The following is a 16978-nucleotide window of genomic DNA, read 5'->3' as shown; positions in this document are numbered from 1 at the left end:
TAAATAAGCAAACCAATGATTTCACGCTCCGTAGACTTGGTTTCAAAAATTGTTCAAATGGCTCTGAGCACTATGGGACTTAACATATGAGGTCATCAGTCCCCTAGAACTTAGAACTACTTAAACCTAACTAACCTAAGGATATCACACACATCCATGCTCGATGCAGGATTCGAACCTGTGACCGTAGCCGTCACGCGACTGAAGCGCCTAGAACCGCTTGGTCACCGCGGCCGGCTGTAGATTTGGTCAGTGCGAATTGTTCGATAAAAATGTAACTGTATATAAGGAAAGCAAACTGTAATGTCGACCTGTATAAGAATGTAACCTGAAACACACGAAAATTGCTGCATTGACTTTCGGCCGTGGTAAAATAAAGAAACTGAATGAACCTACATTGCGCAAAGGAAACGAAACAATCGGGTATTGTGAATCTCACCTGCAAAATGAAGTGCTGGTAGAAACAGCAACGCATCATGAGTCCGCAACAGCTATAAAAAATACTGCTAAAAACTAACTACTGTTCGTCCACGATAATTGGGTACATAATCTCGATACAGAATGCCAAAGAAACACATGACTCAACCTTTAAGTACTAAAATTTCAATTAGGAAGGAACTTATCAAAGAAAACAATTAAAGACTCTAATATCAAAACTCATTTAATCTAATAACTTCCATGGTACAGCAAATTAACTGAGAACATTAATCAATAGAATAATTATCAGAAACTCGACTGCGACGAGGTTGAAGTGGACCAACAACACAAGTCTACAAAATTAAACTGATAACCCCGTAGTTTGGTCCTTTTGCTCCCCAATCCAACCAACCAAAAATAAAAATAAACTTTTTTAGCTCATCAAATAATACCTTGTTCTTCATTTCAAGTCCTTTTTTATGTACGTATGTATCCAACAATTGTTCCCAGTGATCATTCCTCCCCGTAATAAATCTGCAACTCGCATAGTTAGTTTTAGTTATGTCATGTTCCGTAGATTACTTTCCCGATTATTCTGTCGATATGATGTGGAACAAGTCAGGTTACAAGATATATATCCACACTTGAATAGCGCTAATATTAATATTACTGAAATTTTTAGTTCTACCCATGCAACTACATTTAGAGGTACAACTATTTTTTACCAGTTGTGAAACAGAAACTCGTCCATGGAATAGAAAAATGCGTCCATGTGTTACACTGAACACTCAACAAACCCGCGCCTGCTGCACACCGCACCTTTCCACTACTGAATGTCAAAGATTCTACGACTCCACAGTGCTATCATCGCAGACACAGATACTGTTGCCTAACAACTGTTTCTCTGACCACAGTTCTTCAAATATACCACTTTCCTTTACAAACATTAACACATCCAATAACATCATCAAAAAATAGCCATCTTATACTGCCTTCAATTAGAAATTCTTCCTATTAAACTTTTAAAGTCAAAGAACATCTACCAATTACGCTCAATAACTAGTTCTTTCCCAGTTCAAGTAATATTCTTCGAGTCAATGAATATCTTGCATTGTTCTGTATACTTGTAAATAAATCATCACATTCCAACATTATTACTCAAGTATACCATTGAAATAAAAGCTCTGTGTTACAACGAACTTGAATACATAAGAGGCGATCAAAAAGTTTCCGTTTGAGAGCGTTGCTGCAGCATATACGTAACGTAGCGCGACTCCGAAGCGGGTATATAAGCACCGACCAGTAGGCAAGGGATTAGTAGAGCTTAGGTGTCTTTCCGACTGCGTGCGGTAAATGCGGAAGCGTGAACTATGGCTACGTTATTACCGAAAACAGGGCCAACATGCTGTTATTCATTTCGTGACTGCCGAGGGACAAACACCGGTAGACACCCCATACAAAAATTTGGATGGGGCAGCAAGTCTGTCGAAAACCACCGTTATCGAATAGTGCGTAAAGTTCCGCGCTGTTCCGATTCGACACAAGGCGCGGATCGATCTGCGACGCCAGCCTCCTCCATTACCGGGCGTGTACAAATTCTCCTTCCAGCCTGTCTGCCAGCCCCCGTCTCCGCCGCAACCATAAAAGCAGCTCAGCCTGCCGCGACGGAGACATCGCCATCGCCAGGAAGTTCTAAGAGAAAGCGGGCACTCCCGCAACCGGATCATACGAGGACTGAACCAGCAACCGCACCACAGGCCAACCACGCGTTGGCCTGACCTGCGAAGGAATTAAGTCTTACTAATCAAATGGTTCAAATGGCTCTGAGCACTATGGGACTTAACATCAGACGTCATCTAGAACTAAACCTAATTAACCTAAGGACATCATACACATCCATGCCCGAGGCAGAATTAGATTCTGTGAGCACAGCAGTCGCTCGGTTCCGGACTGAAGCGCCTAGAACCGCTCGGCCACCCCGGCCGGCTCTTTACTAATCCCCCAGCAGAGTGTTTACCTTCTATTTTACAGGTACCCAATAGCAAGAACGAATCAAGAAGAAAGGTAATATACAATACTGGCCATTAAAATTGCAACACCACGAAGATGACGTGCTACAGAGGCGAAATTCAACCGACAGGTAGAAGATACTGTGATATGCAAATGATTAGCTTTTCAGAGCATTCACGCAGGGCTGGCGCCGGTGGCGACACCTACAACGTGCTGACACGAGGAAAGTTTCCAACCGATTTCTCATACACAAACAGCAGTTGACCGGCGTTTCCTGGTGAAACGTTGTTGTGATGCCTCGTGTAAGGAGGAGAAATGCGTACCATCACGTTTCCGACTTTGATAAAGGTCAGATTGTAGCCTATCGCGATTGCGGTTTATCGCATCGCGACATTGCTGCTCGCGTTGGTCGGAATCCAAAGACTGTTAGGAGAATGTGGAAACGGTGGATGCAGGAGGGTAATACGGAACGCCGTGCTGGATCCCAACGGCCTCGTATCACTAGCAGTCGAGATGACAGGCATCGCATCCGCACGGCTGTAACGGATCGTGCAGCCACGTCTCGATCCCTGGGTCGACAGATGGGGACGTTTGCAAGACAACAACCATCTGCACCAACAGTTCGACGACGTTTGCAGCACCATGGACTATCAGCTCGGAGACCATGGCTGCGGTTACCCTTGACGCTCCATCACAGACAGGAGAGCCTGCGATGATGTACGCAACGACGAAACTGGGTGCACGAGTGGCAAAACGTCATTTTTTCGGATGAATCCAGGTTCTGTTTACAACATCATGATGGTCGCATCCGCGTTTGGCGACATCGCGGTGAACGCACATTGGAAGCGTGTATTTGTCATCGCCATACTGGCGTATCGTATCACCCGGCGTGATGGTATGGGGTGCCATTGGTTACACGTCTCGGTCACCTCTTGTTGGCATTGACGGCACTTTGAATAGTGGACGTTACATTTCAGATGTGTTAAGACCCCTGGCTGTACCCTTCATTTGATCCCTCCGAAACCCTACATTTCAGCGGGATAATGCACGACCGTATGTTGCAGGTCCTGTACGGGCCTTTCTGGATACTGAAAATGTTCGACTGCTGCGCTGGCCAGCACATTCTCCAGATCTCTCACCAATTGAAAACGTTTGGTCAATGGTGGCCTAGCAACTGCCTCGTCACAACATGCCAGTCACTACTCTTGATGAACTGTGGTATCGTGTTGAAGCTGCATGGGCAGCTGTACCTGTACACGCCATCCAAGCTCTGTTTGACTCAATGCCCAGGCGTATCAAGGCCGTTATTATGGCCAGAGGTGGTTGTTCTTGGTACTGATTTCTCAGGATCTATGCACCCAAATAGCGTGAAAATGTAATCACATGTCAGTTCTAGTATAATATATTTGTCCAATGAATACCCGTTTATCATCTGCATTTCTTCTTGCTGTAGCAATTTTAATGGCCAGTAGTGTATATTCTTCCACCCATTAGGAACCTCAGGAACGACAATTTCTGTCTAAACTGCACCACCGTGAGCGAAGTTCCGGCTCGTGTTTCTCAGCATCAGCGCCAGCGTCAGCAACGGAGGCACAAGAGTGCATGTGTGTTGAAGCACAGCGGTTAGAGCAGGCCCGCTTGGGCTTCCGAAGCCTGGCAAGCTTCACGGCACCCGTTCTGCCTGCTGCACCCGGCAGGTTGCGCTGTCAGTCCAACATGACATGTCTGCGTAGGTAGTTTCATAATGGTGGCAGCAACAAAATGAACAAACCGAACTTAAAGAAGACTGGGTGGAAATTAAGAATTGGTGACTGCATACCAGTCAAGAAACGGAACCCAAGTCCAGCGTGAGGAACGTTTTCTTGTGTTCATGAGGCAGCTTCAAATAGAACGGTAGGTCTCTCGCAACGCAAATTGTGTAAAAAGTTACTAAACACTCATTCGGTAACCTCGAGTATGTTACGACATGCCGGCTGGTGTGGCCGAGCGGTTCTAGGCGCTTCAGTCTAGAACCTCGCGACGGCTACGGTTGCAGGTTCGACTCCGGCCTCGGGCATGGATGTGTGTGATGTCCTTAGGTTAGTTAGGTTTAAGTAGTTCTAGGGGACTGATGACCTCAGATGTTAAGTCCCTCAGAGCTCAGAGCCATTTCAACCACTTTTGTTACGACATGTTTGTAAATTTCACCAGCTGTTTACTCACGACAAAGACGTAGTTACTGACAAGGTGTGGAAATGTGTGCTAAGGACTTGAGCCCATTTAGCAGTTATAGGCTTGCTAAATTTGGGGCAAACGTTCGTTGAAATACGAAAAGTATGTGACTCGTAGACAAATAATGGCTCTGAGCACTATGGGACTTAACTTCTGAGGTCATTAGTCCCCTAGAACTTAGAACTACTTAAACCTAACTAACCTAAGGACATCACACACACCCATGCCCGAAGCAGGATTCGAACCTGCGACCGTAGCGGTCGCGAGGTTCCAGACGGTAGCGCCTAGAACCGCACGGCCACAACGGCCGGTTGACTCGTAGACATTAAAACCATATTTAGTGGTATGCAACATAGTGCCAAGAAGACTAGGTACGAAAGAAGAGTTTCCTCTTTCAAACATGTACTTTTTAGATTAAACAAAATTTAAGTTTGCTAAAATGCTTTTAGGTAATTTAGACTCAACTGTTCTGGGCTCTTAAAATGAATTCAGCGAACCCGCAATACCAATCCTGGAAAAAGTAATTAAAATTGTTATAACTAGGTTCATATTTGACTGAAACACTCTAACATTACAGAAACTAGACACCAAAACGTTACTTTAGTTGGCTTTGCTGTATAATAGAAATCTTCAGGTGCCTAAATGCAAATGATCTCAACTTTCAGATGTGGTTCTGCTTACTACAGGAAACGTGTATTAGAGGTGACCTGATGATTGTTCGAACTGAGAATACCCAGTGCTAGTCGAAAGAGGGTGAAGTTGCAGAGAAAACCATTGATATCGAATGAAATAAACAAGCCCAAAATACACCGAGAAGGAAAAACAGGAGAAGTAAAATCCACAATTTTCTGGGATACAATTACCCAGTATATTACGAAAGTTAACAGTAGGAGTTAAAAATGCGAGGGGGGGGGGGGGGGGGACGGTAGATGGGAAGTGATAAATTGATGCTGCATAGGTGGGTTTAAGTGAGGGATATGGATGGGGGGCTGGATAAAATGACAGCAGCGATATGAGTGAAAATTTGATTAAATGTTAACTTCAAGGGACCTACCTATAGGCCAGTGGTTAAAGGCTCCAAAATGGAGGGAGGGGGTAACAAGAGACTTGTGATATATACCGACAAACAAAGCATTAAGAGATGAGGGAGGCGTGGCGGCTGAGTGGGGAAGAGTGGTAATCCGTTAGATTAGGTTGGTACAGTAATGCTGGCATAGTGGACGACTAGGGATACGGGAATGGGAGAGAGACCAGAAGAGACGCGGGGAGGGGTGGCGAGGAGGTTCAAGGTGGATAGAAAACATGAGACTGCAGTCACAGTGCAATATTTATGAAATATAGTAAAAGTAGGAAAATATTAGTACTCATTCTGTGCTTATGGAAATGTAAATTACCTTGTAGGAGGAAATAAAAATAAGGTGCCTTACGGTCAGCATACTCGCCCCTTCAGCAAAGTGCGCAATGAAACCTTACAAGTGACAGTTTTTTTAATGTAGCGCGTTGTGCCGTAGTTGGTGTACTACGTGGGTGTGTGTGAGCTTCTGCGACGCATCTCCGCCGTCCGAATGTCATCTGATAGATGCGCCGATTCTGGTGCCGGAAAAATCCAGTTTCGCCGTTTCGTCTCCGCAGCGCAAGGACACGAGGGCCGGTGTGATGAAATGCCTGACAGAGGAAGAAGCGGCTAAGATGAAAGGCGGGGGGCGGGAGGAAAGTGGCGGAGGGGGGGGGGGGGGACTGCCAGCGTCCGGAGGTGACAAACAGGCCGGCCGCGAGGTCGCCACGGCCAGATAGCGCCGGCGGCGGCCGTTTTACGTCAGTCGCGGGGCACGGTGGGGGTCCGCGCGATCTCAGGGGGGCAGGGGGTCCGTCCCCCGTCACTCGCTGCCTGCTGGCCCCGCCCGTGTCTCTTTCTCCCTCCGTCTGTCCAGTTCAGCGGGACGATGGTCCGCCGACTCCGGCCTCCAGGAAAACTCTCTCAGTGAGAGTCCCAGGAAGTCAACAGAGGGCCGGCTGTTTCTCTACTGCGGCAGCAAGTCCCAGAATTCCAATGTAAAACGGCTGCATCTCACCGGGAAATCAGTGACGTGATCTGGGAAAAACTGCGCCGAGTGTGACGTCACATCCGACTATTTCGCCAATCTCGAAACGAGCAGCACATTCCAGATACTGAAGTCTTGTTTTCTATTCCATTTCTTAAAGGAAGTCTTTTTCGTGAGACGGTATTTTTTTTTCGAAACAAGCACTGTTACATAATTTATCAGTCACCTAATTTCGCCCATTGGGAATTATCAATCTACACAATATTCCGAAGTATGTTGTTCCACTGTACTTTTTCCGAAGTATGTTGTGTCATGTGGAAGCAATAATAGGAGGTTCACCCTACCAAAGTCGCTACAGGCACAGCTATCAAAGATATGAAGTCCATAAGTAAAATTAAAACAAGTGTCACGTCCTTAGGTTAGTTAGATTTAAGTAGTTCTAAGTTCTAGGGGACTGATGACCTCAGATGTTACGCCCCATAATGCTCAGAGCCATTTGAACCATTTGCAACTCTTACGCCGGTTTTGTCACTGCGCCAGCGCACGTAACACGATAAAATACGATACTGCAGTGCCTGTGATGTTAAGGCGAAAGACGCAGTGATCCTTCGGACATGTATGCACCTTCGAAGGAAAACTGCATCGTTGTCCTTAGCACCACAGGCACTGCAATATCGTATTTATCCGCCGGCACCCGACAGTGGCCTGCAATTACACTACCGACCATTAAAATTGCTACACCAAGAAGAAATGCAGATGATAAACGGGTGTCCACTGGACAAATATATTATACTAGAACTGACATGTAATTACATTTTCACGCAATTTGGGTGCATAGATCCTGAGAAATCTGTACCCAGAACAACCACCTCTAGCCGTTATAACGGCCTTCATACGCCTGGGCATTGGGTCAAACAGAGCTTGGATGGCGTGTACAGGTGCAGCTGCCCATGCAGCTTCAACACGATACCACAGTTCATCAAGAGTAGTGACTGGAGTATTGTGACGAGCCAGTTGTCGGCCACCATTGACCAGACGTATTCAGTTGGTGAGAGATCTGGAGAATGTGTTGGCCAGAGCAGTAGTCGAACATTTTCTGTATCCAGAAAGGCCCGTACAGGACCTGCAACATGCGGTCGTGCATTATCCTGCTGAAATGCAGAGTTTCGCAGGGATCGAATAAAGGGTAGAGCCACGGGCCGTAACATATCTGAAATGTAACGTCCACTGTTCAAAATGGCGTCAATGCGAACAAGAGGTGACTGAGACGTGTAACCTATGGCACCCCGTACCATCATGCCGGGTGATACACCAGTATGGCGATGACAAATACACGCTTCCAATGTGCGTTCACCGCGATGTCGCCAAACACGGATGCGACCATCATGATCCTGTAAACAGAACCTGTATTCATCAGAAAAAATGACGTTTTGCCACTTGTGCACCCAGGTTCGTCGTTGAGTACACCATCGCAGGCGCTCATGTCTGTGATTCAGCGTCAATGGTAATCGCAGCCATCGTCTCCGAGCTGATAGTCCATGGTGCTGCAAACGTCGTCGAACTGTTCGTGCAGATGGTTGTTGTCTTGCAAACGTCCCCCTCTGTTGACTCAGGAGTCGAGACGTGGCTGCACGATCCGTTACAGCCATGCGGATAAGATGCCTGTTATCTCGACTGCTAGTGATACGAGGTCGTTGCGATCCAGCGCGGCGTTCCGTATTACCCTCCTAAACCCATCGATTTTAGATATTCTGCTAACAGTTATTGGATCTCGACCAACGCGAGCAGCAATGTCGCCATACGATAGACCGCAATCGCGATAGGCTACAATCCGACCTTTATCAATGTCGGAAACGTGATGGTAGGCATTTCTCCTCCTTACACGAGGCATCACAACAACGTTTCACCAGGCAACGCCGGTCAACTGCTGTTTGTGTATGAGAAATCGGTTGGAAACTTTCCTCATGTCAGCACGCTGTAGGTGTCGCCACCGGCGCCAACCTTGTGTGAATGCTCTGAAAAGCTCATCATTTGCATATCACAGCATCTTCTTTCTGTCGGTTAAATTTCGCGTCTGTAGCATGTCATCGTCGCGGTGTAGTAATTTTAATGGACAGTAGTGTAAAATGTGCTCCACTGTTCGAGAATTAAATAGTGTGTTTACGACTAGGTTTTGGGGCAGGAATGACGAAATATGAACGTCTGGGTCTTGCCGTGAGTCCTGCCTGGATAGCCAAAAGTGGTTAAGCCGACGGCTCGCGTTAAGGTGGGAATCCGGTTTCGAGTCCCTGTCCGCCACAAATTTTCACTGTTGTCATTCCCTTACACAGCTGACAGCTGGTCATATTCGCCACTGCGAAGGCATTTTATGTACATTAAAGTACGTTAGCGTAAGTGCGTCAATGGAAACATACATCAAACAATTCTTTTTTTCTTATTTTTAGTAGCGTACTTTTTCTTCGCTCTTTGGTTTTCTCCGAAGAGTCATTTCTGTGACTTTTAATGTTTTGAGCCAAGTGGTAGATGATAGCGTTGTGAAAGCATCAAAATTTTTATTGTCATATAGCTTAGCACTGTGCGTCAGCCAGCTTAGCTGAGTGGTAACGTGCTTGCCTACCATGTCGTTGGCCCGGGTTCGATTCCCGGCCGGCCGGCCACGGTGCCGAGCGGTTCTAGGCGCTACAGTCCGGAACCGCACGACTGCTACGGTCGCAGGTTCGAATCCTACCTCGGGCATGGATGTGTGTGATGTCCTTAGGTTAGTTAGGTTTAAGTAGTTCTAAGTTCTAGGGGACTGACGACCTCCGAAGTTGAGTCCCATAGTGCTCAGAGCCATTTGAACTATTTTGATTCCCAGCCAGGCTGGAGATTTTCTCCGCCTGTGGACTGGGCGTTGTATCGTCCTCCTCGTCACCTCATCATCACCGATGCGCAAGTCGCCCAGTATGGCGTTTCCTGCAATAAAACTTGCAGCAAACGGTGCCCGAACTTCCCTGGACTGGCCTCCCAGCTAACGATGACACACGATCATTTCATTCCATTTCGTAGTATGAAATTAACTAATCGTTATACAATCGAACATAACCTCTTTATTTCAAAATAAAAGAAAGTATTATGCTGGGAAATGACTTCCTTTAAGAAATTTAATGCGACTGTGGGCTGTGTGCCCGAACATAAAAGTCCACTTCGTTACCCAACCTGCTAAAAGTTACTCGACAAGATCTCGACAGTCAGGTTAAAATCGCTTAAGCGGCGGAAACTTGTACTTCTGAATCGAACATTTTAAAATCAGTCACCGCTATTCACCGCAGTGGACGGCCGGCTGAAATCGCCACCTGTGTGCCAGAAAATCACACAAATGACCTAGTTCACGAAGACAGACTCATAAAAATCTGTGTCAGCTACTCATTTTAGAAATGCTGATTTTATGTCTGTGCATTAAATCATTCATCACGGCCTTAATAATCGCAAAAGTCTTGGAGAAGGTCTTGAAGATAGTTGACTCAACTGCATGAAGACACCCATGTTCCCACTTCTCTTGCACTCAAAGATTTCTCTACAGAAGACATTTACTTTCTAATCTACCATAACATTTGTACTAAGTCAGTGTGTCATCAAACAGAAGGTTGGACTGAACGCTACTGCGGCATACTGGGCATGGCGCTATTGGAGGCCTCCCTCTGACTCACGCAGCCATTTACAAGTGGAGGTCTAGTTGAGCGTGCACTCAGAACCCCGGCGCAACTCGACATTTTTCACAGTAAAAAACTTTGCCGCCGGTAAAAGAAGTGAAAAATGACATAAAAATCGTGGGACTAACCATGGATCGAACCCCAGTCATTTACTTCAATGATCTGGTACTTTACGACCACTATGTCTGTTTCTGACTGATTATCAAAAATGGTTCAGATGGCTCTGAGCACTATGGGACTTAACATCTGACGTCATCAGTCTCCTAGAACTTAGAACTACTTAAACCTAACTAACCTAAGGACATCATACACATCCATGCCCGAGGCAGGATTCGAACCTGCGACCGTAGCGGTCGCGCGGTTATAGACTGAAGCCCCTAGAACCGCTCTGCCACAACGGCCGGCGATTGATTGTCAAATAGAGAAATTGCGGCAAACATAAATACTTGCTTCTTCTCAAGAGCGTAATTACTTCACGATAAAAATAAACAATTACTTCCACAGTTAAATAAATTGTGACGAGTGTAGACCAGGAGTTTGGTATTACTCACAACCTTGTTTCACGTGCATGTATAGTACTCCGAGCCACAGCCATTGCTGCCCGAAGGAGAGGTGGTACCCACCACGACCAATTACAACAGCAGATGATCGCTACGTTGTGCAACGGACTTTTGAAACGGCGCTAAGACCGCAGGGTCTGGACCAACGAGTAACTGGGTGATGTGCTGCTCTCGGGTTGGGGAGGGGGGAGATTTGATCTGAATAGTGGTTGATTCTGGACGTACTCCCTTATGGCGAGAGATGGGGAGGCGTAATGTACCCGGAAACATTGTCGAACATGATCGTTTTGGTGGTCCAGTAGTTAGGTTGTTTGGAGGCATAACGCTGCATGGGCGTACCGACTAAATATTTGAACACGGTACACATGTTGGTCAATATCATTCTAACAATGTACTCCTTCACCGTGTGGGTCTTTTCAGGGATGCATTCTGCCACGACTTCATTCTTTCCAATGACAATACACTATAACGTCCCCAACTTTTACACGAAATTTACCCAAAGTAATGTAACTGTGCCAGACACCTCTGGATAATATATCGAAAATCGTACAAAGACCATAACGCGTAATTAGCAGAAACAGTCGAGAAACAAGGGCACCTCTCTCTTTTCTTTTTTGCTCTCCTCTTTTGTTCTCTTGTTTTTGCCTGATTCATGTTACGCAATTAATTTTGCGGATTCGATGAATTCGTCGTACTAGATCTTTCTTCGACTGCTGCTTACGCCGCGCGGGGTAGCCGCTCGAGTCCTCCCTCGGGCATAGGTGTGTGTGTGTGTGTGTGTGTGTGTGTGTCGTCCTCAGCGTAAGTTAGATTAAGTAGTGTGTCAGCTTAGGGACCGATGACCTCAACAGTTTGGTCCCATAAGACCTTACCACAAATTGCCAATAGGACTGCTACTTATTTATTTGCAACTGGAACTGTTATTAGAAATCAGAATACCAAGTACGTCCGCTTGGATATCGCGCGTTTCATGTAGAGGATTTCCTGTTTTAAATATTAGGCTGTGTGGAATAGTGTAAGTTGACTTTTATTTCTTTACAATATGCTGCTAAAGTTTAACCATATTTCATTGGTAAACCTGTCTTTCCTTTACAGATTTTCTTAAGTACGGAAGCACTTCTTTTGGTTATTACAGTTTGCACGCGCCATTTCATGCGCCGTAGTCTTTTGTTTGTGACATACGACAAAATCTGCAATCATTTTAATATTGCGCAGTCCGACAATCAGTTTAATACAAATTTCGGCAAGGAAACATTTTTAAATTCACGGTCAGTAATAAATTTTACAGTAAGATTTTCTCTCCAAGCCAAAACTGTGGGGCGTTGCTACTTTCGGAAGACACTGCATTAACTTTGGTAAAAGTTCTGAATTAAGTCAGTCATTTAATGAAAAAGGCCCCTGTTTCTCTTAACGACGGCACCATTGCTTTTCATTTTAATTTAAAAATAGTTCACAACCAGAAATTGCCTTTCACATTAATTGCAAGTAAAATAATTACATCCCAGTTAACGGGCTATGGCGTTGAAACATCGAATAGCACAGGTGGAGCTGCTCCAGGAGACCATGGCAAATCGTTAGAAGTTTAGTCAAACTATTATATGAAAGTGCCATTTCTGTTCGTCTCATTGCGCATTTTTCAGTTGCCTTCTGCACCATACTGTGGCAGTTGTTTATATCTACGGCCCAAGTTCCATCGTGCTATGTTACTTGGCAGTGACACGTCATGGCAAAGTTACTTCCGTCCTTAAGTTTCCCACACCGGTGTATATAAACAAGCGAAATTTTGTAATTAATGATCGCTCTCTATGCCGAGTTGACAGCGAATTTGCAAAAAAATTCTATTTCAAATGCGAACATTTTAGGTTAGGGTTTAAGATGACTGTTATTGTTCAAAATGTGTGTGAATTCCTAAGGGACCAAATTGCTGAGGTTTTCTGTCTCTACACTTACACACTACATAAACTAACTTATGCTAAGAACAACACACACACCGATGCCCGAATGGGGGACTCCAACGTCCGGCGGGAGGTTAGCTCATAATGTACCCTTATGTAATACTTGACAGTACTCGCGACAGCTTGGCTGCAGTCCCACATGAAACTGGTATCCAATGAGGTTCCAGCAAACGCAGAAGAATACATAGTGCAATGTTTACATCAGTTTTATTCTTATGATGAACGGATTACACACTACTGGCCATTAAAATTGTTACACCACGAGGATTACGTGCTACAGATGCGAAATTTAACCGACAGGAAGAGGATGCTGTGATATACAAATGATTAGCTTCTCAGAGCATTCACACAAGGTTGACGCCGGTGGCAACACCTACAGCTTGCTGACATGAGGAAAGTTTCCAACCGATTTCTCATACAAAAACAGCAGTTGACCGGCGTCGCCTGGTGAAACGTTGTTGTGATGCCTCGTGTAAGGAGGAGAAAAGCGTACCATCACATTTCCGACTTTGATAAAGGTCGGATTGTAGCCTATCGCGATTGCGATTTAACGTATCGTGACGTTACTACTCTCGTTGGTCGAGATCCAATGACTGTTAGCAGAATATCTAAAATCGGTGGATTCAGGAGGGTAATACGGAACGCCGTGATGGATCCCAACGGCCTCGTATCACTAGCAGTCGAGATGACAGGCATGGCTGTAATGGATCGTGCAGCCACGTCTCGATCCCTGAATCAACAGATGGGGACGTTTGCAAGACAACAACCATCTGCATGAACAGTTCGACGACGTTTGCAGCAGCATGGACTTTCAGCTCGGAGACCATGGCTGCGGTTACTCTTGCCGCTGCATCACAGACAGGAGCGCCTGCGATGGTGTACTCAACGACGAACCTGGGTGCACAAATGGCAAAACGTCATTTTTTCGGATGAATCCAGGGTTTGTTTACAGCATCATGATGGTTGCATCCGTGTTTGCCGACATCGCGGTGAACGCACATTGGAAGCGTATATTCGTCATCGCCATACTGGCGTATCACCCAGCGTGATGGTATGGGGGTGTCATTGGTTACACGTCTCGGTCACCTCTTGTTCGCATTGACGGCACTTTGAACAGCAGACGTTACATTTCAGATGTTTTACGACCCGTGGCTCTACCCTTCATTCGATCCCTGCGAAACCCTACATTTGAGCAGGATAATGCACGACCGCATGTTGCAGGTCCTGTACGGGCCTTTCTGGATATAGAAAATGTTCGACTGCTGCTCTGGCCAGTACATTCTCCAGATCTCTCACCAACTGTAAACGCCTGGTCAATGGTGGACGAGCAATTGGCTCGTCACAATACGCCAGTCACTAGTCTTGATGAACTGTGGTATCGTGTTGAAGCTGCATGGGCAGCTGTACCTGTACACGCCATCCAAGCTCTGTTTGACTCAATGCCCAGGCGTATGAAGGCCGTTATTACGGCCAGAAGTAGTTGTTCTGGGTACTGATTTCTCAGGATCTATGCACCCAAACTGCGTGAAAATGTAATCACATGTCAGTTCTAGTATAATATATTTGTCCAATGAATACCCGTTTATCGTCTGCATTTCTTCTTGGTGTAGCAATTTTAATGGCCAGTAGTGTAATACATATTGGAGGCGTACAGCGCGCTGTCCGATCCACAGGTCTCTGAGGTCGCGGCTGGAGCGGCTGGAGGCGATGTCGCGTGCCGCGGACAGCCTGGAGGCGCTCAACAAGGCCGGCGGCGGCGCGAGCGGCGGCGGCGCTGGGGTGGCGCCGGGGGCGGAGGTGCCGCTGCGCACGGCCACGGTGGGGCGCACGGCGACGCTGACGCGCGCCGCAGCCGCCGCGTCACTGGTGGCCGCCGAGACGCCGCTGCTGGGCGCCCCCAACGGCGACGCCGCCTCCGACCACTACGGCGGCGTCGACATCACCTGCTGGCTGCCCGAGCGCCGCCGGCCGCCCACCACCGCCGGCCGCAAGCTCTTCTAGCAGGTAGGCCTCCGACCGACTGCTTCTGCCTACCCAGCCAGGGAGTAGTCACACAGTTTTTAACTTTCACTTCGAAAAAACAAAGCTACGCGGTTGACGTTTGGTTTCGTTGCAAGTACATGTCCATAATCCTGGTACACAATGAAACTGACGCGTCCCAATTCCCTACCACGGCGGCAGAGGAGCCGAAACGATGGTTGCCAAGGAAGTAACACTCCGCAATTTTTTCAACAATTCTTTATTGAAAATAATGAGAATTCCACACGCGAAAGAATGGTGTTTTATCTAGAGACCCTATTTTTCCGTGTAATCTCCATATCGTTCAATGGGCTTCCTCCGGCGCGACGCAAGGGCGTGTATGTCCCATCGGTACCAATCCTTGTCATGGTGGCGGAGCCACTGCTTCACATACGAGTGCTTCTCTTTAATTTTTCTGTAGGCAGTATCTATCTTACCCCTAGTGAGATATGCCTCTACATCCATACATTTACATAGTAGAGATAAAGTTAGTGAATTGCTTATAGATGTTGACTCTGAAATTATTAGTATATCGGAGCACCACCTAAATAATTTGACAATTCAGAGGCTTCCTTTACCAGGATATAGATTAGCTTTTTGTTTTTCAAGGAGTTCCATGCAGGGTGAGGATTGTGGTCTATGTAAGTAAATAACAGTATTCCATTTGAGTCCATAGACGTATCATGACTTTGCACTGAACGGATATTTGAATGTTGTGCAGGGATAGTTGAATTTAGTGAAACTAAACTTCTAATTGTTGTTGTTTATAGGTCCCCCAACTCTGATTTCACAGCATTTCTGCTGAAGCTATAGAGGGTTCTTGATTCACTTTGTAGTAAGTACCAGAAATTAGTTATATGTAGTGACTTCAGTATAAATTTTGTATCTGATGGAGCAAGAAAAAGATGTTGGTAGATCTCCTAAATTCATACGATCTGATGCAAACTGTGTTTTTTCCAACTAGGGTGCAGGGGAACAGTAGCACAGCCATAGACAGTATTTTTATTCATTCTTCATTATTAGATGGGCATTCTGTTAGCAAAAGGGCGAATGGCCTTTCAGACCATGACGCAAAAATTTTAACACTAAACACTCAAACAAATGTATCATATAATTACAAACTATGTAGGAAAGTTTATTAAACAGCAATAGAGTTTTTTAAACCTTGTCAAAGAACAAGAGTGGCAGGATGTTTATAGTGTCGATAACGTTAATGATAAATATAATGCATTCCTTAACACATTTCTCATGCTGTTTGAGAGTTTCTTTCCATTAGAACGTTCTAAATGGGATACTAGTAGTAATAGGCAGCCCAGGTGGCTGACTAGTGGGATAAGGATATCATGTAGAACAAAGCCGGAATTATATCAAACTGTTAGAAGGTGTCACAATCAAGCTACAGTAGCCCATTACAAACAGTATTGTAAGGTGCTTAAAAATGTTATTAGGAAGGCAAGAGCATGTGCTATGCAAATAGAATAGCTAATTCACAGGATAAAATTAAAACCATATGGTCAGTTGTGAAGGAAGTGTCTGGTCAGCACTACAAGGTCGATGATATAAACTCAGTTCATAGTAAAAATATTTCTGTTACTGATAAATCAGATATATGTACAGTATTTAACAACCATTTTTTGAGCATTGCTGGTAAATTAAATAAAAATTTAGCTTCTACAGAGAATCATATAACTTTCTTGGCAAATGCTATTCCGAGATTGGCATTTGAAATACTCCTTGGTGATACAGACAAAGGGGAGATTGAGTCAATAACTAAATGACAGAAGACTAATGACTCTCATTGATATGATGGAGTGCCTAGAAGAATATTAAAATACTGTGCTCCACGTGTTAGCCCTGTATTTAGCCATATTTGTAATTTTTCTGTTAGGAACAGTCAGTTTCCTGAACGATTAAAGTACTCAGTAGTAAAGCCGCTTTATAAAATGGGAGAAAGGGATAATGAAGATAATTTTAGACCTATTTCTATGCCATCAGTGTTTGCAAAAGTTATCGAAAAGGCTGTGTATGTAAGGTTAATTGATCATTTTATATCACACGATTTGCTATCAAAT

General features: G+C 45.4%; 1 protein-coding gene across 1 annotated transcript in view; it reads left to right on the top strand.

The window, feature by feature from the left end:
• The window catches only part of LOC126176326 (uncharacterized), an 89567-nt gene extending 74679 nt beyond the window's left edge, over window positions 1-14888 (top strand). The window contains exon 4 of the mRNA XM_049923476.1: window positions 14561-14888. Coding sequence (XP_049779433.1) covers window positions 14561-14888 — 328 coding nt within the window. The remainder of the gene's footprint in view (window positions 1-14560) is intronic.
• Window positions 14889-16978: the final 2090 nt, after the last annotated feature.

The sequence above is a fragment of the Schistocerca cancellata genome, chromosome 3 (genome assembly GCF_023864275.1).
Source record: "Schistocerca cancellata isolate TAMUIC-IGC-003103 chromosome 3, iqSchCanc2.1, whole genome shotgun sequence".
NCBI classification, from domain to species: domain Eukaryota; kingdom Metazoa; phylum Arthropoda; class Insecta; order Orthoptera; family Acrididae; genus Schistocerca; species Schistocerca cancellata.
Note: the sequence above shows the minus strand (reverse complement) of the source record. Positions and strands in the feature narration are given on the sequence as shown.